Raw genomic sequence first — 23927 nt, forward strand, 5'->3', positions numbered from 1 at the left:
TGTGATTACTGCCTTTTTGGCCAAATGTTCACTTAAAATTTTTTTAAAATATCTTAAAGTGTTTTCTTTGGGTTAGCAAAGCCATTTGTTTAGACTGTCTTGTTAACAACTGTGCTATCTATTTTCTTCTCAGAGGGATGATGAGTCCTGCCCAGACCTCCCACATTCCTGCTCCTGTTCTGAAACCAACGAAGTGGCTCTGGGACCTGCTGGGCCACCAGTAAGTCATTCTAGTTTGGCCTCATTCTAGTTTTTCTGACTGTTGTACTAAATGACTTTTTTCCAACTTAATCACTTGAGTACAGAGGTGTTTAGTAACTCAGCTAAAGAACACAGCTAGGAGAAGCTGGACTTCAAATCCAAGTCTCTGTGACTGTTCTGCATCTTTCCTTTAAGCTATTGTGGCTTATCTTTAGTATGAGTATTTCAGTTCTTGGTCCTCTCCTTGTAACCTGCATAATTTGCATACTCTCCCTTTGCCCATTCTGTCTCAAAATTTATATATGAAGGGGCGATTTTTCATTCACCAGGAAAAATACCCATCTGAGAACAAAGTTCCTACAGTAATAAACTTCTTACAGAAAGAAAGGAAAGAAGGAGAGAGAAAACATTTTTGTAAAATAGAAAATGTAAATAATTGCACTCTCTAGGTCTTTGAATTTACTATGATAAACTTTTTGGATAAACTTTTTGTATTCTGTTTAATACTCATGATATTTCTTACCTGCTAAACTGGGGTTATTGGTGTTTCTTAAGATAAGATTGATCTAGCTGCTCTGTGGTCAGGAAATGGCAAAGTATTTAGGCAGAAAAACAGATAATATGTAAAAGATGCATTAGCAAATGAAGAAACCCAGACCGTGCAGGAGAATGTGCTCATGTGTGGCCTGCCCTTGCATGTTGAGTGCCAGAGGTGGCCTGGCACAGTCAACTCATGTGCAGCAGGTAACCCACACTGGCAGCTGGCTTGCAGCATGCAAACTCCCCCTAGGGTGGCTCCACCAACATAATTTTCCTGAATTGAGCAAAAAGAAAGAGATCCTGCTGAATGCATCTGAAATATATCTCAAAATTCCTCCTATATCTCTGGCACATAGAACATTTTTTTTAAAACTCTGGATGTAGAAACCAAGCACTGTTTTGTTTTAAAGGCTCTCAAAGAAGTAGAGTAATGGTAGAAGCATTAAACTTAAACAATAAGTCCCTGAACCACCTGTATTCCTGTCTTCTCAAGTATAAAATAATACCCACCTCTTTAACTAGTTTTATGAGAAATACAGTAGACAATGTGTATGTATATACTCTGCGCATTATAAAATGTTAATCAAATGTAAAGTATTGTGTTTAATCTGGAAAATGGAAGAAAATATTTATTTTCAACTCTCTGCCAAATTTTCCTTCAGACTTCAGGATAATACAAAGCAATATTATGTTACGGTTTATTAGATATAACATTTATTAGAATCTATAGACTCTCCAACATGACAGTGTGGGAATCAATAAGTATTAGGCATACTAAAATATGAAAAGTGCTGGATGCTTTTCTTTAGAATATTAGAAGTTTACTAATTTGTGGACAAAATTTGTTTATCACACCTATGTATATGCCAGAGAATACTTTTGTTTCCCCCAGAGAAAATCCTCATGTATTTTTACTGTATGAAGGCAGGGTTATATGGTTTTGGTCAATTTTTCTGTGAACCTAATAAATGAAGTATATTTTAAAATAACTCCATAGACACTTTTGTACCCACCTTCAAGATTGATCATTTTGCCTTTGTTTAGCTCACTCTGTGGTTTCAGGTTGCAATAAGTTACCTATGCATCTAAGACCTTAGCCCATTCCTTTTCTTCCCACCTCTCTTTTCTTTCCTTCCCTCAGAGTTGACAGTTTCATTACTATATGTTTTTGTGCTCCTACTATATAAGTATACATTCCTAAAATATATCACACGTTATAATAACATTTATGTAAATGTTATCAGGGTGTGCTTTTTGCACCTGCCTCTTTTCACCTAAAATATGTATTTGAAATTTATCTCGGTCAATATTTACCATTTACTTCATTGGTTGAAACTGCTGTAAGGCATTCCACTCTATAAACTCCATTTTATTGACTCATTACAGTGGAATATTTTCCTACAGCAAACATGGTTACAATGGGCATGTTGCACATATATGAGTATTCTGGAAAGAGCATTTAGACTCGGGCTTGCTGGAGAATAAGGATGCATCTTCAACCTTGTGAAGAAGCCCCTAATCGCTCTTCCAGGGCTGTCCCAACCTCCCTCTCAGAGGCTCTGTGGCAGAGATCTGGATTCCCTGCATCCTCACTAGCTCTGGCTGGTGTTGTCAGAGAAGAGTTTTTCTTATTTCCTATGTCACTGTTATTTTAAATGTGACTGTCCCTCAGTGCTAATTAAATTGAGCAATTTTCCATTAGTCTACAAACCATTTAAATTTCTTCTTTTACAGATATCTATTTAAAACGCTTTTGGTTTTCTGATGTTCATATTGTTATTTCCCAATGAAAGATAATTTTTTAAGTATTCTGAACACAAATTTTCTATTAAAGGTAGGGTTTACAAATATCTTTTCCAGATCTGTCATTTGCTTGTTGCTGATTATGGAAATTTGTATTCTGTACACATTTTTAATTCTAATGTGGGGAAATTTAATATTGCTGTGAGTTATTGTGTTTATATTTTTCTTTATCCCTTCTTTTACCTGTAATTTCTCTAGAAGTTTTTTTTTTTTTAATTTCCAGTCGTGGGTTTTTTGATATCCAGTTTTATATTGACATTTTTTGCATTTGATTAGGGAAGTCAGTCTCTATAATTAATACCAATGCTTTGACATGTGTTGATATTTGCCATGTGTCAAATTTTTTAGAACTTTCGTCAAGTTTTGCAGATGTTTCATGTGTGCTTTAAAAGGGTTTGTGTTTTCTAATCGTGGAATTTAGAATTCTATAGAAAAATCTAGTAGATCCAATTGTTGGGTTATTCAAGTCTTTAACTATATGAATTCTTTATGTTGCTGGGAGAGATGTTTTAGCAATTCCAACTCCAATTGTTATTTTGTCAAATTCTCTTGTCGTTGGGTCCTGAGGTTGTGTTAACATGTCAAGAAATTTTCTATTATCTGCATAATGACTTATTATGTAAATTTTGGAATGAACCCTTTAGATGTATCTATGCTTCTTGCCTCAATTCCAGTTTGTTTAATGTTAATATAGTTTCAATATTTGTATTTGGTATTACTTTTCTGGTATATATTTTTTTATCCTCTTTGTTACAACATTTCCATGCTTTTATATTTTAGACCTTTCTAAATAAGATATGCCAAATTTTACTTTTAATTTGATCTTACAATCTTTCTTTTAAAGTTTAGTCCATTATATTGTTTTTGATAATTATTTGAATTTATATTCACACCAAATATTTGCTTTCTGTTTGTCATACATATGTGTATATATAATGTATATATACATATATGTGACAAACATAAATAATTGACATTTTATATACTTTTTAAAAATTCTCATTCTTTTTCTTTACACTCCACTAAATTTTAAAATTATGTTATATCTGTCATATTAGTTGTTTGCCTAGAAATCTTAGCAGAAGTACTTAATGAGTTTAAAAGAATATTTTAGCCTCTTTTAAACCAATATGATATCCTTGGAATTCTTTAACCTTGGATCATCCTTTCTGTAATTTATATTGTTTTGCTATCCAGTATTTTAGTATTATTATCATAATTAGACATCTAAATTATTATTACTACTTATTACAAATTAATATTTATTAAGACTTGCCTACATTGTTTGATATTTCTTACAATTTCTTCCAGTATCATTTTTTTTATCTCACTTATCTCATTTGAATCTTCCTTCAGAAAGAAACTATTGGTAGTAAATTCTTAGTTTTGTTCACCTGAATTGTTTTTGTTTGTTTCTGACAGCATCTGGGATGTTGTCACCAGACAGTTTGATGGTTATTACAGATTTTCCTCTGTTCCCATTACAACTGTAGAAAGAACATCTGACCATTCACCTGACAGTCACCCATTGTTTTTTCCAACGTATGCATAGCATATCCTTTTAAATTTCTCATTTTAGAAAAAGCATTTCCCATTCAGCTCTTCCCCGACCCATCATGGACCCAAGTTCACATTTCAGTGCCTTGTGTGGGCTCTAAAACACAGCTCTGCTGCATGCCTGGGCATTCTTCTCTATCCTCCCCAAGGGCAGTCTCAGTACTCACGTCTGCTATAGTTTTTTAAATTTCTTCTCTACTCCTGGCACTTAAGGATTCAGTTCTTAATTATAATAATACATATTTTATTTTAACAGTGTTAAATAATAAACATCTGTAGCTTGAGGGGTTTCAAGTGTTTTTTCTTTGTACTACTACTGCAACCAGTTGTGAAATATTTATGACCTTAGAGTCAAATGAGAAAGTAGCAACAGAGAAGTGAAAGAGAAAGTTTGGACTCTGAATTGAGAAAAAAATTATAAAATAAGAGAAAAGCTAGTGAAGCTTTCAGATATTTTGATTAAAGAATAATAAATTCTTTAAGATAGGATATAAATAATATTTAATAAATTCCATCTGATGAATTGAACATGGTTTGATTATGTTCTCACTTAAGAATTCAAACAGTAGTATAGTGTTCCCATTAAACCATAAGTTAGGAGTATAAGAAGGTCCGTGGTTTTGAGAAATGATACCTCTGGCATAAATATCTGGGAGATAGTCACATTTGGACAAAACTTTCAGATCAAACCAACCAGTTAAGATGCAGAATTTAAGAGTTGTGATAAATGAGTATGTTAACTGGCATATATTTCACTGCAAGGAACAGAAATTTTGATTAATATAGTGATATAACAAGATTGATAATAAGGCATTTATCATTTGTTCAACAAAATTTAAGAGGTAAACGATCCCAAGACAAATGACACTCCTCACCTTCTTCAAGGACCTGGGGTGTGCCAGCTTCCACACTGCTTGCCTAGGCTCTGTTTCTTGGTCCAGTTGGTCAGAGCTATTGAACATGACCTTCCTTCTACTTGCAGAGAAAATCTGGGAAAACAAATGTCTGCCTTTTTTTTTAGTCTTTCTAGAAGCAGGCATAAAAAGGAAAAGAGGGTCAGGAAAGGTTCCTCCATAGCCAGCTGACAGTATGTGATACTGAGTAAAAACCTTTACCACATAAATAAGAGGCATGTGTCTACACAACACATATACATGTGCATATGCTCATATGTGTATCTCATATGTAAACACAGGTATAGTGTTCGGATATATGAAGAATTTCTACACATTAAAGAGAAAAAAAATCAGATAACCCAATAAAAAAAGGCCAAGTGTATAAGCAGGTAGTCATTATGAGGATAAAATGCAAATGGAAAAACTTATGAAAATATATGTAATCAGTAGAATTTTGGGAAGTGAAAATTAAAACAGGAATAAGATTTTTTTTTACCAATTAGGTTGGTAAAAATGTAAAGTTTGGTACTCACCAGTGTTGGTTAAAATTTAAGGAAACTATCAGTAGATGCATAAACTAGCACAGCTATTTTTGAGTACAGTTTAATAATATATCTTCATATTCATCACATTCACCTACAATTTTATTTCTTGGCACCTTCTTCTGAGAAACATGAGCATTTTTACTTAAGGGATAGATGAGGATGTTAATTGAAACATTGTTTAAATAATAAAAAGTTTAGGGGGAGGGAAACTATATAACTCAAATAATAAAATAATGGCTAGATAAACTATTACATGTTTAACATGTGGATAATGTTATGCATTGGTTATATACAATAGTTAAGAAGAATGAGTTAATATTTATATGATATAATGCAGAAAAAAATCTCTAAAACATATTTAGTTGAAAAATTCAGACCTATATAAAAAGAATGGCATTACGTGTTTAAATTATATACATCAAATAATACCACAATAATGTCATAGGCAGTATTTGCTGTAGATACATATACACATACATATAATGCAGTTCTTTATATTAAACACCTTGAAGATGAGCAACCAACTGATGTTGATGAGGGAGTGGACTTAAGTGGTTGAAAAGAACAGAGAGAATCTTGAGATCACCTAGAGCAGGGTATTCCCAGGCAGCTTGGGTGTTCTGCTGATGGTGTACAGAACCATATTTAGTAATCCTGAACATTGCATGAAATACATTGGAATCACACAGGATGAAAGTTATCTTGTCTTAAATGATCTGTCAATCCTTCTGCTCAAGTAAAAAGAGAAATTCTATCTGGTTTTACATAGGTCTTTTAATACAGTTACTTCCCTTTTATCAAAGAGCTGGTTCAGACTTCAATAGGAGAAAAATCTAGCTCAATTTAATAATTCCATTTATACTATATTTATTTTTAAAGTGACCCATGTTTAGAAAGTGATACTTTTTTCCATTTACTGTAATGCCATAATTGATTTTAAAATAGATTTATTAAATGCAATAGTCAATGAAAATATTCAGAGACTATATATACATATTTATTCATATGTTTAGACACATATAAGCATATATCCAAATAATATACACACACATATTACATATGTATATATGTATCTACAGATAACTGGTAAACAGTTCAGGTGGTCCATTAATATGTCAGAAATCTTGGAGCAACTTCAAATGACTAATGACTAATCTAATTGTCTTTATTTTCTGTGTAAATAAAAACATTATTATCGTTACTTTCACAGGTTTTTAGCAACTTTTTTTTCAAAATACAAAATAATCTTATTAATGCTAAAAGGAACATATGTTGACATGATTCATTTAGCTACATACTTAAGTGAATAAACAAATACTTTTTAGAATGTTCTTTTTTTTTAAATTTACCTAAAATGGTATACATAATTTATATGGTCCACAGCCAGCATAACTAAATTTTTCTTATTCTTCTTCCAATTATTTTCTGTTTCCTTCTTGCTTGCATAGAAATTTCAGATGTGAAAGTGTTAATGGGTTTTTAGCAACTTAATTGAAGAATTGAATCTGAAAGTTATAGTATAGAACCTACATAATTTTAGACCAACAAATATCTTATTATTTTTATTCACGAGTAACAGTAGTCTCATATAAGCATTAAATAAATAAACCTATAATTTTTTCAGGATTTACAAGGATTTGGCATAGAAAGTTTCCTCAAACTATGAAATCATCCACAGGGAGGGCTGGAGCTGGGTGGCAGAGCTCCAGTTACAGAGCATGATGAACATATACCAGTACACAATGTGTGGGCTTTATATAAAATAATAATGACATAATCCAATATTATGAAGAAAAATGAATGAAATGTACTGTTTTGAGATTTGTCTTTGAGCTAATACTTAACATCTGTTTGCCAGGGTGGTCCAGGACTCCGAGGACCAAAGGGCCAACAAGGTGAACAGGGCCCAAAGGTAATATGCATTCTCTGTCTCTCTCCTCCTCCTTCTCTCCCTTCTCCACCTACCTCAACTAGTTATTGTTTGGAGTTAAGTCTGGCCTAATTTATCTTTGTGATCTATATTAAAGTTGCATCTAGTCCTTTCTTTTTTATTTTGTGAGTCTCATGCTTTTTAATAAAAGTATTTAGTAATTCAGCCAAAAGAACAATCTCTGGGTCAGAAATAAGAGTGTTAATGTTCTGGGTGGTTTAATCTACAAGGAAGTTCTCTCTTTGGAACATTTTTGTCTTCATCCATCTATAACAAAAATGTATCTTAAGAGGAGTTGTGCAGAATCACAGCTTGACATCAGTCCCTTCCAGGTAATTTCTCAGATTTTATATTCTTCCTCTTCCTTTACCACTGTATATTTCAAATACACAGCTTTGTTTTCCATTCTTACTGTTCAAGGCCACTAAGTGTGGTGGTTTGGGTTGTATACTGTACAAAAGCGCCAACCAAATAGACCAGGCCATGCCAAGCCATGTCAAGAAGCATGTTTTTCTACTTTACACAAAGGCATCCTAAGGACTGGCAGAAGCCCAGCCACTAATTGATTTCAGGCCTCATCCTTTTCTCTCTGTCTTTTGGAAAATCTTCTAACTGGTCTCATGTCTCCAGTGGCTTGACTTTCTGATTGATTCTTCACATCTGCCCCCAGATTAATCTCCCCTAAGTCTATGCTGGATCTTATCATGCTCTTTGAAAACCTGCAGAGATGTGCTATATTGTCTTGAAGATACAATGCACCCTCTTTGGCATGATGTTGAAGGTCCTTTATAATTTGACTTCCCATCTCATTTTCATGATGTTATTCCACATGCTCTCTTCTCCATCCATCTTGCTTGATTTACTGTTTCAATATGGTAACTTATTAAATTTATGTAACATTTACTCATAGAGAAAAGAACATTACAAATTTTTTATTGTCAATTGGAAACAGATGAAGCAGGGGAAAATGTGGGGATAAATCAGAAATAAATAAAGTTGAACGTAATTAATCAGGTCCTACTCAATTGAAAGCTCAGATCATAAGATGTTTCCCTGTTTGTTTCATCTTCTGGGATAGACTGATGTCTTTCCATAAACTCCATCGCTAACAGCACTGTAAGAAAGGCCCATGGTTGGAAGCCTCTTTTCAAAAGGATGCTGGTTGGTCCTCCTCTGTTGCACCTGCAGGCAAGGCCTGTGAGCTCTTGTGGATTCTGGTTCCCTCCTCCCAACACGTCTGTCAGCCCGATTTCATTAATTTTCTAACCTCTTACTGGACAATGGTTCCAATCATGAAGATAAATGAACTTGTAGATGTTTGGTGATCCCAGACTCACCTACTTAGTCCTGTTATCCATTCCCACAGGACTGCAACTGATATGGTTTATCTCTGTATGACAATTTTGACAAATCCCAGATACTAGAATGTAGAAGGTTTTGGAAAAACTCTTATTGGACAAAGAATGATCACATGCCCACTAGTGTGGAGAGTGTTGGAACAGACCCTACCTTCAATGTCAAAAGCCCCATTATGTATTCTGTTTTATATTGTTGCAGAAAATAGTAGAAATTTAGAAGCACAAAGCAACTGCGCTGATGGAACCTTTCAGTCAATTTTGTCTCATATTTTATAGAATGGATTGGACCACCTTCTTTCTGCCCCATTCTTATTCTCCATTCCTTAATAACATTCAAATGATATATTACTACACTGTTATAAATATTAAGTAATATTTGTGTCATCTCCTCTCTCCTCCAGTCTATTTTTTTAAATCCAGATTTATTCCTGGATTCATTCAATGCATTCAGTGCATCCATATCCTCACCTCCCAAACAAGTCTAACCAACATATGAATTCAGACCCCCTAAGGATCCTGTGAAATTGCTCTCATTAAAGTCACAAATGATCCATTTGTTACCTATCTTTTGTTTCTTATGTCACTTGAGATCTGTACCATCATTGGCTTGCTTGGATACCTTTCTCTTTGAATTTTTTCCTGCTTTGAACTTTTCTGCATCACACCATTTTTATTCTCCTCCTAATTTTAGGCTTTCCCATTTCAGATTTTTTCCCAGGCTTCTCTTCCCCTCCTTTCTACCCAATTTTTATCCAATTTTTATTTACTTTCTCTTTTTCTCTATCAACATATTCTCCTTAATAACTGCAACCATAAATAGATCTTCAAGTACTCCAAAATCCATTCCAGCTCAGAGCTTGCCTGACTCCTGAACCATTGGACATTTCCTGTGTTTATCTCCATACCACCTAAATATTAACTCAGTCTGCACTTATTATTTTGTATTCTTTGTCCCGAGTCATGGATTCACTAATTTCACATGATACCCAAGTTATATATCCAAAGGAAATTAAATCAGTATGCCCCAAACATCTGCACTTCCATGTTTATTGCAGCATTATTCACAATAGAAAGGAGTAGTAATAATTCAAGTGTCCATCAGCTGGAGGAGACTATGTGGTACATATAAACCATGGAATGCTAATAAACCGTAAAAGTGGATAGGATCCTCTCATTAATGACAATGTAGATGGAATTCTGGAGGTCATTATGTTAAATGAAATTATCTAGGCAGTTGAGAGTAAAATCATGGTTACCAGGGGCTGGGCAGAGTATTGAGGAGATAAAGGTTGGTCAACAGCTCCTCAGTTACAATTAGGAAAAGTAAGTTCTGTTGCACAGTAGAGTAGCTATGTATAATAAGACTTATTCAGTTGACTGTTTTCACCCCAATGAAATGATAGGTATTTGAGGAGATAGCTATGCTTACCCTGATTTGAACATTACACAGTGTTTACATGCATCAAAACATTTCATGGTACCCTTTTAATGTGTACAATTATAATGTTCCAATTAAAAAAATAAGATACCCTTTATCTTGGGGGGTCTTATTAAAAAAATAGCTTTAGGTGGAGTCACTGAGATAAAGAAGAAGATGAAGTTGAGGATAAGTAGATTTTTCTGGGTCTAAGTTTATAAAGGTGGTGTAGTTTAAACCCCAAGGTCCTAACTACAGAAGTAAGGGTTGCTGAAGTAGAAAAGATGCCTGATCCAGAAAAGGAAGGAAATTAAATAATATTGAGCTTTGGGTCCTTTGGTGGATGTTGAGGACGTGCAGGGTGAGGGCAGAATCAGGATAAGGAAGAAAACAGGTAGGCAACAAATCCTCTGTGCAGAGGAGTGTCCTGAGGGGACTTGACAGGGGTGAGGTGGAGAGGGTGCAGCTCCTCTGCTTCACCTGGAAGGCTGAACCTTCGCAGTCCAGGAGGCTGGTCTTGAAGCTCTTACCTCTGTGGAGTTTGTTATGGAGTGTGGAGGGTCTGGTTACTCACATCATAATTATGCCATAATTGGCACAGCATTCTCCTTTGTGGAAGCAAATAAATAAATAAACAAAATTGCAGCAGCCCCTGTGTGTGCTGATGACCTTTTGCCTGGAAGGTAAATCATTTGGTCTTTATTTTTAATATCTTGGGGAAAATTATATAGAGATAAATTATCAGTGCTATGAGTAGAAATATCCTTTTAGGTAGCAGAGGTTCTAACGTACTTCTAGGATGACTTTCCTCCCTTGCCTTCCAGGGACCGGATGGCCCTCGGGGTGAAACAGGCCCTCCAGGACCTCAAGGTCCCCCTGGGCCCCAGGGACCAAGTGGTCTGTCCATTCAAGGAATGCCCGTGAGTCTGGTGCACATATTCAAATGGGTTTCATTGTAATCACTCTTCCATGAAGTTATGCAGAAAGAAATTTTGCCCTCTGTCCCTTTGAAAATAATAATTGATTCAGAGTTCCTTCATTAGTTATGGCTACAGTCAATTTTTTGCTTAATGATGGTGGTCTTTAAACAAACAGGTGCATGTGCCAAGAGTACATACGTCCACAAGCATTTTGTTTACAAAGGAAAACCAGGGTTTAATATATGTGCATTTCTTGTTTGACTAAATTCTTAGTAAATGCGATAACAACCAGAAAATAACAAATGTTACACAGATGTAAGCATTTGTTATTGATTTGTAGTAATTGTGGATGAAGATTCATGAAAGCTGTTTAATTATGAACCTTATTTCAATGGGCATCAAAGTGCAATCCATTGACAGTTTTATATTTTAGATGATATATGCTATACAGCTGCTTTTCTTTAAAAAGCTATTTTATACCATTGAAAAAAATGCAATTCCATTAACTGATCTTCATTAATGTTACTATAGGAATCTAGATTTAAAGACTAATACTAATCTTAAATTAACATTTGAGACACAGTTTTTAGCAATCTTTATGTCCCCCTAGCTGAAAAGTTTTCCCCTTCAGTGTTGTTTTGCACTTTAGAAAATATTAATATGCCAATTTGTATAATCATACTATTAATAGTAAATATTTGTTGTAATGTTACCATCTGCCAGGTTCTGTTTTTGCTTTTCCATTCTATGTTTTTCTAGCCAAATCCAGATCTCTATAGATATGAGATCTTAAAGTATAAACTACAAATCACATTGAAATGTTCAACTTTCCCCTTCACGTATTTACGGTCTCAGCTTAGCCAAATGGGACTGTATATTTTGTGTTGAAGCTGTTCTCATGTATTAATGTTCAGTTGGATGGAAAGCTTTACATAGATGCCCTACATTATATGAGAAGTAAAATATACTGTTTGGATGTTACTGTGAAAACAGTTTAATATTGAAAATGTTATAACAGTGGGGGGTACGGTGGAGAAAAGACTAAGAATTTGCTTATGTGAACTTAACTCTGCATTCTTTTGGCTATTCAGGGGATGCCAGGTGATAAAGGAGAGAAAGGAGACACTGGCCTTCCCGGTCCACAGGTATTTTATGTTTGTAGTCTGTTGCTCTCGGCTCCAGAACTTTGGCAGGGAGGAAAGGTCGTGGCTTCTGAAGTCAGCTGTGACCTTGACAGTGGTTCCTGTATCAAAGATGTTGGTTTGTGTTCATTTACATTAAGCCCTTTCTGAGAGCCATTGGATGCCCTCAATGTGAGCTCTTGTGGAGGATGTTCCTTCTGGGGGAATAACTTCTGGGTCAGAATTCTAAGTTACCAAGGGTTCCCCTTTTTGCTCATAGATTTGTTTGGAGCCCTTGATCCATTTCAAGGAAGCTGGGTGCTAGGATAAGTCATGCTTTAAATCTGACTCTTCTGCCCAATTTTTCTACCTAGGGTATGCCAGGAAGTGTGGGTTCACCTGGACGTGATGGCTCACCAGGCCAGAGGGTAAGAATTTACCTAAGGTTGGTTCTTAGCAAAGGGGACTTCTCCCAAGTTGCTCTACTGCTGACAAGTTCTTATGTAAGGAAGGTTTTGTTTTTAGTTTTCTCTTGTCAATTTGTATTCCACCTACTGTGCATCCATTTCCCTTCACTAAGGAATAATGCCTTCTATGTCCATTACTTCCACCAAACTTTCCCAAATTAGCAACACCCCTTTCTAAATGCTCCCAAACTTGAACATAATTTGCAATGAACTGCATGCATTGATTTAATAGATTTTTCTAATTCTGTCAAATCTTTAAGGCACAAACCTAAAGGAAATCAACAATCATTAATTGAAATTTAAGGAATATGGTTTATAAAGAAACCTCTCTATTTATTTAGTATGTTTCGATTGTCTCTTCTTTTGACCTGTTCAAGTGGATAGCAGTAAAATAAGGTATAAAATCAGGAAAGATGTAAGTTAACATCCGTTTTTTACATAGTCAGCAAGTTTGCACCAAGCCAGGCTTGAGGTTTTTGTTCTCAAAAAATACTTAGCATATTGGCAGGAAATGCAACTAAATAAGAAATTATATCATATGCTATGATGGGGTTAGGACCTTTTGGAATACAAAGAATCCATGGTTATCAATAACTAGACCAGACTTAGTGGGTCAGGGAAAGCTTCCCACAGGAGGCACCATCTAGGCTGAGACTTGATGGAAAGACAGAAGGTGGCCAGGTGGTAAGGAAAGGAAAACTTGCAAGCAGAGAAAACAGCACAGACTAGGATGGAAGTGAGAAGAAGGTGGAGCACTCCACCATTGCATATAGTTGAAGTGTGGCTGGAGATGAGCTTGCATATGTTTAGATATAAGGAGTTTGTCAAGAGACAAAGCTGGAGAGGTAAACACAAATTCATTTAAAGCATCTATTGCCAGGGATTTATGTAAAACAAGTCATTAAATTTTCATCAAGGGAGGGAAGGACCATCTTCTTAATCTGCCACATGTTTACACATGTTTCAACAGCTCCACAGTTTCTAACAAGACTGAATTATAGAGAATGGCAACCACTTAGAGCCAGCAAATAACACATTTGGTGTTCACTGAGGTTTCAGTACAATATTCATGAGGCTAGCAAACAGTTGCAAGGAAGACTCAATTAATTCTCTGCTCAAAGCCTGCCTTTAGGTCAGGGCAACTATGCTGCTTAAGAATATGGAAATTGATTTTTTTCCTATGGAAATGTAGGTATAGGCTCTTAAGTCCCTTTCCATTTTTTTAAAATATGAAACTTTCATTTGCCTAAAATCTCATAGTAGTCTCTGTTCATCCAATGGAATTAGTATGTAAAATATGTCTAGGTGAATGTCTAAAGAAGTCATTCTGTGAAAGTCAGATTTATGTAGGGCTTTTGCACATGTGGAGGGAGTGTCTAGAAGTATTTATACACCTTGGCACAGGGCTTCAGTTAAGATCCTGTGTGGTTACACACCTAGATTCCTTCGTGGTTCCTGAAGGTCTGAAAACGGCAAGTCCAAAGATTTGGTTGAGTGAGTTTATTTGATTTATCTATGCATAGAGCACAGTGTTGGCGAAGAACTCCCAAATTAAACATGTTAGATTGGTGTTTGAATCATTTGGTTTTAGAATTCTTTCTTTTAAAATCAATATACCAACACAGAGTTCTTATAAATATTTTGCTATTCCTCCAAACATGTTGTGTTCTCCTATAGGATTAAAGTCTTAGAGTTGTAATAAAGTGATAAGATATCTTGGATTTTATTTTCCTCTCTCCCTCAATCTAGAAATAAAACTTTGAGGGTGTGTCTAATTTCTACTTTGAATACTTGGATAGGAATGGGCTTCCTTTTTAAATATGGTTTTCAGAGAATATTCATTTATTATAGGGCCACATTTAAAATAAAAAGATATTTTTATTTTATGTATATTTTATGTATAAATCTGGTGGTTATTGTTTTAGAAAAGATATTTGAGGGCAACACCATTCTGGTACACATCTTGAGGGGATGCCATCCACACAAAATGGAACGCTGGAAATGTACAACAGACAGCTCTGCCTGGACTACACATAGTTTTCAATTAGCCATATCTTAACTGATACACATATAATCTTAACTATAACATGCCATTGACTACACTCAGTCTGCAAAGAGTTGCTCATTATTGACTGCAGAGAATAGTGAAGAGGAGATAATTTCAATAGTTAAAGGAAATAATTTGCAGACCAGCTACCTGGAGGAGATGGGAGGATGGGGTTGGGTCTAGAGCATGACTGTTCTCCTGGGCCAGAAAAACAAATGGGTTTTCTCACGGATTCTAGAGAAGAAATGAGGGAAGGCTGTATGAAAACACTCTTATTCAGTCTTGTTTAGTCAAGTGATTGGAGGGCTTAAGTATAGTAAAATTCAAAAACAATAAGATAGATACTGAGGTGGGGTTGTAAGGCAGAAGGCGTGGGGCCGACTTTAATGGGGGTGAACAGAGCTAAGATGAGAACCACCCCAGAAGACATGCTCTGCTGAAGGGACAGGTCTCCCTGATCAGGCTGCTAAGAGTGCTAAGAACAAACACCTCAGGATTACTCATGCTCTGCCTTAGGCCTCTAAGCCCAATGGCAGGAACTGTGGCATAGCCCAGACTGAGCACTAGCAGAACGATGAGTCTTGCTTCTGCAAAGTACCTTCCAGAAAATTTCCAAGGAGAGCTTTCTCCAGGAAATAAGGAAGCAAAACTGTTTTTCCCCTTCACTGTCAGAACTTAGATCACTGAGCAGTACTTCATTTCCCTTGATCCTGAGTGAGCAAAGCCTACTCTAGGCACAGAAGGAAGGAGCTACAAAGGACTCTTGGTGACATCCAGTGAGTGCTTCTGCTCCTTGGAGAGTCACCAGGGGAGGGTGTGCACTGGCAGTGGTGGCAGGCCACCATTCCTTACTGCACAATCTTTCTTTTTAATCTTTTCCTTCTCGTGTTAATTTCAAGAACTCAGGGGCAAAGTCTAGCACCATCACCCTGAGTGTTAACTCGGGAAAAGTGAGCACCTCTTTTCTGAAGCCGGTGCCAGTCTTACACCGGAATTTACCTGAAAGATGGGAGATCTTAGCAAGTAATAAGAGAAGGTGAAACATCTCCTCTTTGAATATTTCTAGCTTATTCTGGCTTTTCCCAAGGGGAATCTTGGATTCTAAGAGGCAGCTCTTATTCAACTCGGCCTGAGGCCATAAGCAAGTCCAGCACAAGCTGGACCTCTTTACCCAACAAATTTCCGCCTCTGGCTGGGAAGCCAAAAGACCACTGTGCAGGCCACACTGAACAACAAAGCACGTTCACATTGAACTTCTAAATGCAGTTCTGTGTCCAGGGTTCATTCCCAGTTATTGCAACTAAAACCATTCTGGTCTTATCTTTCTTTTCTACTGTAAATCTTGTCATTTCCCTCTTATCTCCTTTCTCTCTCTTGGTGTCTGTGAGCTCGGGGCCTCTCTTGTGATTTCTGAGTTCTTCTGGTATATGTTGGACTCTGCAGCCTCCACCTTAGACATCCAGATGGTCCTTAGGGCAACCAGAAAGAACAGACAAGATGATCGATTGAACAATCAGTCGATAGATAGATAACTGTAAAAAAAATAAAAATAAAAATCAACTGCTCTTCTAGTTCTGAGGGTTACTGCCAATTATCTGGCCAGTAATCCCAATAGATGCTTTAAAATCATGTTTAATTTCCAATTCCTAAAATTTCTTTATAAAGTCAGAGAGAGGAGAAATAGAAGTCATAAAGAGATTTGTTTTTATAGCATCTGGAAGGCACTCGTACAATATGGCCTTTGTGTATATCAACCCCACATAATTAGCAAGCATGTTTTAAGTGTCTTTTCAAGGCAGAATCCAAGAAAATATTTTAGAAAACCAAAATATTGTACTGGAAGGCATAAGATGCTAGCTTCTAACTTACAAGTGAGCTTAGTTCGGGTGCTTCTTTGCCCCCAGGTTACTGCTCCCTGCATACCTATGCCATAACCACAGCCTGCCTTCCTCATCTATAAAAGATGAAATACTGTGGAAAGTATTCTGCATCTGGATGCTGCTGAACCCATGAGGTTACCGAGGAGCAGGATGGTCCTGTGGGGAATGGCATAGACTTCACTCCTAGCCAGTCCTGGGCTTAAACTCTGGCTCATGACACTGGACTAGTTACTTACTGTTTCCAAGACACTTTCCTTGGTTGTAAACAAAAAAATATAATATTTGACTCTATAGGGTTGTTGCGAAGATTAATTTATGTAAAGCATTTCCACATGAAATGTTATTTTAGGTATGTTAGTAGTGTTCATTATTTTTAAGGTAAACTTAGTGAGCCAGAACATTTTATAATGCCTATACTTGATATATTAAGTGGCTTTAGAAGTTTGTAAAAAAAATGTCTAAAAAATGCAAGTTTGGTTTTCTAAAATATTTTCTTGGATTCTGCCTTGAAAAGACACTTGAAACATGCTTGCTAATTATGTGGGTTTGATATACACAAAGGCCATATTGTACTGAATGTCCCATTACATTAAAAATGAGAAGGACTTAAAGTGTACTTGAGAAATTGAGCCTGAGTCAACTATTTGAATTTTATTCCTATCATAAGTGTTAGGCAGTAATGAGAGATTCTTCTACAGGATATTTTGTGAAATACTGAGATTCGTGATTATTATCCCCTTGAGTGTCTTCCTCTTTCAGAAAAGGAAATGTAAGATTCTATCATGAAACTTGTGAAAATGATTTGATTTTTTTTTTCCTTTGTGAGTCTAGATGGATTTTTTATAAAATCCCAGGAAAAAATCCATTCAGTCCCAGCAGTGGTAATAGTATATTCAATTGGGACTTGACAGATTATTTTAATAAAAACAGCTGCAACCATAGCCATTAAGTATTGAATATGTGAAAATGCTTTGCAAGAGTCATGTTCATTAATGCTCAGGATAACCACAAACATTAGGCACTGTTATCCTCACTTTACAGACAAAGAACCTGAAACTCACAAAGTTGAAGGAACTGGAATGCTAGGAAGTGTCAGACTTCCAACACCACACTCTTTCTTTCCACAAAATAATTTTTTTTTTTTACTTAAGTAGAAATTGATGCTTCACCAATAAAAACACAGTTCTTTGATCACTGTACTTTACTTAGATAGGAGCAAATCCGTGTGCATCTTAGAAGGGCACAGCTCCTAGAGCCTTTAGTTCCATGTTCTTACTAGCTTTAGAGATACTTCTACTGCAACTAGAGATGAAAAAAGGAGAAACCACCACAGACATAACAGAAATCCAGAGGGTCATTAGGGACTATTTTGAAAACTTATACTCTAACAAATTGGAAAACCTAGAGGAAATGGATATACACGACCTGCCAAAACTGAGTTGAGAGGACATAGAAAACCTAAACAGACCAATAACTAGCAGTGAGATAGAAGCAGTAATAAAAAGCCTTTCAAAAAAGCAAAACCCAGGACCAGATGTATTCTCAGCTGAATTCTACCAGACTTTTAAATAAGAACTAATGCCAGTGCTCCTGATTATTCCGTGAAATAGAAAAGGATGGAAGATTTCTAAAATCTTCCTTTGAAGCCAGGAAACCCTTATCCCAAATACGTCAAGGAAAGAAAACTAAAGACCAATATCCCTAATGAACTTATATGCAAAAGTCCCCCATAAAATATTAGCAAATTGTATTTGACAGCATATTAAGAAGATGGTACATCATGACCAAGTTGGTTTTATTACAGGGTTGCAAGGATAGTTTAACATATGCAGTTAATAAATATAAATCACTACATAAATGTAATTAAGGACAAAATCACATAGTCATCCCAGTAGAAGTAAAGAAAGTTTTTGATTTATGATTTAAATCAAATTCATGATTTACAGAAAACACTGAAGAACCTAAGGATAGAAAGAACCTACCACAACATCAAAAAAGTTTTATAAAACAAACCCAAGGCCAACATCATAGTGAATGGGAAAGAGTTGAAACTGCTTCCTTTAAAATCTACAATATAATAAGATGTCCATTTTCACCATTTCTACTCGATGTAGTCCTAGAAATTCTAGCCATAACAACTAAATAAGAGAAGGAAATAAGGATAAAAATGGAAAATAAAGAAGTTGTCAATATTTGCAGATGATATGATTCTATACTTAGAAGATCCAAAAAGCTCCACCAGAAGACTGATAGAGCTAATAAACAAATACAACAAAGTAGCAGCCTTCAGAATCAACAGCTTTCTTGTATACCAATGATGAATCTGCTGAGAAAAATATAAGGAAAGCAGCCGCATTCCTAATAACCTCAAAACAAACAAACAGACAAAACAAAAACAAAAACAAAAAACCCCTAGAAGTAAATCTAACCAAGGAGATGAAAGACCTCTACAATGAAGACTATAGAATGTTGATGAAACAAATTGAAGAAGACACAAGAAGATGGAAAGACCTCCCATGTTCATGGATAGGCAGAACTAATATTAAAATGGCCAGACTACCAAAAGAAATATACAGGTTCCATGCACTCCCTAGTAAAATACCAATGACATTCTTCACAGAACTGGAAAAAGATAAACAGTTCTAAAATTCATTTGGAAGTACAAAAGACCCAGAATAGCTAAAGAAAGTCTAAGCCAAAAAAAAAAGCAATGCTGGAAGCATCACAATACCTGACATCAAATTATACAACACAGCTACAGTAACAAAAATTGCATGGTACTGACATAAAAACATACAATCACTATGGTAATCATAGATATAGAGACCAACGGCAGAGAATAGAGGACACAGGGACAACACACCTGATCCTGCCGTCTGACCCTTGGCAAAGGTGCCAAAAACATACTTTGGAGAAAAGATAGAATTTTGAAGAAATACTTCTGGGAAAACTGGTTATTTATATGTAGAAAAAATGAGACTAGATACTTATCTCTCACCCTACACAAAAGTCAAATCAAAATGTATCAAAGATGAAGAAATTAGACCAGAAACTATGCAATTCTCACAGGAAAATGTAGGATCAACACCCACAACATGTAGGTGTAGTCGACAGCTTTCTCAATAAGATCCCTAAAACTCAGGAAATAATTCCAAGAGTTAATAAATAGAAAGGCATCAAATTTAAAAATCTTCTGCACACCAAAGAAAATAATTAAGAATGTGAAGAGAGAACATACAGAATGGGAGAAAATCTTTGCTATATCCAGAATACATAAAGAATTCAAACTTAACACCTGAAAAGCAAATAACCCAATTTAAAGATGGAAAAATGAACTAAACATACACTTCTGAAAAGAAGAAATATAAATGTCCAACAAATATATGAAAAAATGTTCAATATTATTAGCAGTTAGGTAAATGCAAATCAAAACTACTGAGACTTCATCTCACTCCAGTTAGAATGGCACCCATCAAGAATGCAAACAATAATAAATGCTGAAGAGGTTATGGAGAAAAAAATGTAGGATCAACACCCATAACATATAGGTGTAGGTGACACATTTCACTGTCTTGGTGAGACTGTAAATTAATACAATCACTATGGTAATCATTATGGAATTTCCTCCAAAGATCATTAAATTCTTTAGTATCTTAAATAATTAAAATTACTATATTATAGAATACATGTGTACCTGTTTTTATAGCAGCACAATTCACAATAGCCAAACTATGAGACCAGCCTTGAAGGCTGTCAATTATGAATGGATAAAAAGAATACACACACACACACACACAGACACACACACACACACACAAAATAGAGTTTTATTCAGCCATAAAGAATAAGGAAAATTATGATATTTTCAGGAAAATGGATGGAACTTGAGAACACTATGCTAAGCAAAATAAGCCAAATTCAGAAAGTCGATGGTCATATGTGTTCTCTCATATGTGGAAGGTAGAGAAAAAAGAAAAGGAAAGGTGGGGTGGGCAGGTCTAATATAAATCAAAGGGAGAGCAGTAGAATAAGAGGAAATGGACCTGGAGAAGGGGAGAGAAACACTGGGGAATAATATTGCATTCTGTTATGTTGTAGGCATATATGAATATGTAACAATGAATCCCATCATTATGTAAAACTACAATACACCAATAAAAATATGAATAAAAGAGAAACATCTATTGGGCTATAGGAATAGCAGAAATAACATCTACTTTACATTCTAGTCTTAATGCTGTCCTTCAAGATGTGGCCAGATATTTTATATTTGAAAAATCAGCAATTCTACTACTTATGTCAGCAGCTTGTTGTGTTATGTTTTGTTTTTTTTTAATATACAGATTCCTGGACTTCAACCTCAGAGATTCAGATAGAGATGGTCTTAGGCATGACTTAGGAATGCATAGTTTCAAAAAGCTGAATGATTCTGATAACCAACTAGGTTTTGGAATCACTGGCTAATATATTGTGTAAGATCTATTGTATGTCAAAGTAATTTATTTGGTGGAATATGATTGATGTTTGTGTTTTAATTTTACTTTAATTCTCTGAAGTCATCACTACTGATCACTAAAAATATCTGTGTTTATATTTTATATATCTATTTAAGTTGTATATAAATATCACATACACACACGTACCCTATACATACATGTTTAATGTATGTGTCTTTGTGTTAATGCAAATTCCTCAGTGAGACCCAACATGGTATCATACATAAGGATCAATCCTGGATCTTTGGCCTGGATCAGTGTTTGCAGGCTCTGTTTGCTGCTTGGCCTCTTAATTTGGTGTTAGTCTTAATCCTGTACAACAAGTAGTAGCCTCACTTCTGCTGGCTGACTGCCACACTGGTCTGCTCACAGCAGTCCAGAGTCAAGCCAGTTTTGCAATTATGCATCAGGGGTTTCTTTAAGTATTTCTGTAGCCCTTGCTACTTGAGTCTGGCCCCTTTCCACCAACTCTTCAAATTCCAGCTGCTTGCAGATCTCACTCCACCAGTTGAAGGACCTTCACAATTGGCCGTGTTCCAGAATGTTGAAGCTAGTATCCATTGTAGGCTTCAGAGAAGGCAAGGGTGATTGAGTAAGGAGTTCTGCCTGCTATTTCTAATACCACAGACATAGTGTGTTGGCTGCTGACTTCGATCTCAGTTGCAACACTAGTAGTTTGCAGGTGGGTTTTATCCTTCAGATGATATAGGCACAGAACCTAGAAACCATAAATTTTCTAAGAGCCTACAAAAAAAAAAAAAAAGCCTACAAAATTTTTTTTGAAACTTGAAAAAAGCATATATATTTGCTCTAGAGTATGGAAAATAAAACTGAAAATTGGAATTAATAAATGTTTAATTAAATGTTTATAAAACACCACCTTGCCAGTTTCAGCCATAGGTACATTTAGTGTTTATTAGAACATTAGTAATTTTGAAAGTAAATTATAGGTAAATTTTGTTTTGCTAACAAATTATAGCCAACCATAACTAACTAATGTACTCATAGCCAAATGTTTTAAAATATAAATTATAAAAATCCTTTCAAGCTTTTATAAGAGAATTATTTTTAATGTGGGATATGGGTGTATATTAATATTTTGAGGTGGGAATACCAAAAAGGGAAAAAATTCCTGGAGCTGTGGGTGTTATAAAACATCCCAGTGTGTGGCTGATTTCATGCACTTTAAAAATACATATTTGTCAGCTTAAGTGCATTCCCATCTTATGCTTATAAAATTTCTATTTCCAAATATTCATTCTGTTACTTAACTAAGGATTTCTGCTTTTTATGAGGATACTTAATTCATAAACACACTTCTCAGATTGCTCTCTGTTATGAAAAGGAAATTTTATAGATAAAGGAAAGTTTGGGGAAATCTGAACACATTTTTCTCTGTTAATGGTTGAAAAATATTTTGTAAACTTTGGTTGCAGTTCTACTATGTCATAAAACTCGAATCTGCCAATTATTTTTCTTTATAAAAATGCACATATTTTTCTAAATTGCACACTTTACCAAAAATTTCTTTTCACCAAGTTCTTTGCTTTTATATAAAAAGTTTCTGCTATTGCTGCTCACTTAGGGATGAAGAGGTGAGAAAGGGGGCCTGAGCCTAAGTAGGAGTTAAGCCACTTGCCCAGCATCTGCTGCCGTGCAGGGACACAGTGGTACCTAAGGAGGGAGACCCGTGTAATGAGTGTGTCTTTGTCCATTCTATACTGCTACAATTGAACACTTAAGACTAGGGGATTGATAAAGAGCAAAATTTATTGGGTCATGGTAATAGAGACTCTAAAGTTAATAACTGAGGCAGTGCATCTGATTCTTGCTGTGTCATAACATGGCACAGGGCATTGTGTAGGAAGCAAGAAAGCAGGAGAGGGTCAAACTTGGCTTTCTAACAAGCCCATTCTCATGACAACAGCACCCATCCAGTCATGAGGGCACCTTTCTTAAAGGTCCTATAGCTCAGTACGTGCATTCTGGGGACACACTCAAACCACAGCAGAGTCCACCCATCCTGAGTCAGTTGATTTAAATGCCATGTCTTCTGTGAACACTTCCCTGTGTCCCTAAGCCTGGGTTATGGATCTTCCCATATGTTTTCATGGAACTCTCTGGTCTACCGTCATAGCAGCTTGTTGGTTGGTTCTTTTCATTGTTTGAAAAACCATGTGTTCCTTTGTCATTGTCATTAACCCAAAATCTAGCAGAACACCCAGCAGGAAGTAGTTCTGCAAGCATTTCTGAGTTATGTGACTAAGGTGAAGCTTACAGAGAAAATATTTCAAAGATAAATTTACTTATAATCCAGAAGTTAAAAAAATCAAATTATTTTATGAGCTGCAAAATAGGAGCCTCTTTTATTTTCTAGGGATATGGAAAATTTTGGAAAATGGCTTTGACTGTAGCATTAAGACTAACATCTTCTCAGTTATGATGTTTTATAACACATAAGTTTTAATTTGGGTTGATGAAAACAGATAATACACAGTAGACTTAAGATCACCTTTATTCTTGAACTTTTATATCAAATAATGTTCAATTGTTTATGATGGTCCAAGAAGAAAAGTGCCAGAATAACATATACTATAGTGTATGCTGTTGATACCCTGATTAGATCCCCTTTATCTGGCAGCAACCCCTAGCTTCTGTAAGTGTTGACTGCTACCAATTTTCCCCTTCCCAAAAGAATCACCCTTGGAAATCCCATACCTGTCCCTGGACAGTGACTTTCCATGGGTCA

General features: G+C 35.6%; 1 protein-coding gene across 5 annotated transcripts in view; it reads left to right on the forward strand.

Annotated features, from left to right (window-relative positions):
• Col14a1 (collagen type XIV alpha 1 chain) overlaps positions 1-23927 on the forward strand; it is a 201088-nt gene that overhangs the window by 141097 nt on the left and 36064 nt on the right. For all 5 annotated transcript variants that reach the window (XM_076835506.2, XM_076835505.2, XM_076835507.2 and 2 more), the window contains exons 36-40: positions 134-220; positions 7401-7454; positions 11072-11167; positions 12259-12312; positions 12663-12716. In XM_076835506.2, coding sequence (XP_076691621.1) covers positions 134-220; positions 7401-7454; positions 11072-11167; positions 12259-12312; positions 12663-12716 — 345 coding nt within the window. The remainder of the gene's footprint in view (positions 1-133; positions 221-7400; positions 7455-11071; positions 11168-12258; positions 12313-12662; positions 12717-23927) is intronic.

The sequence above is a fragment of the Callospermophilus lateralis genome, chromosome 16 (genome assembly GCF_048772815.1).
Source record: "Callospermophilus lateralis isolate mCalLat2 chromosome 16, mCalLat2.hap1, whole genome shotgun sequence".
In the NCBI taxonomy this organism is placed as follows: Eukaryota; Metazoa; Chordata; class Mammalia; order Rodentia; family Sciuridae; genus Callospermophilus; species Callospermophilus lateralis.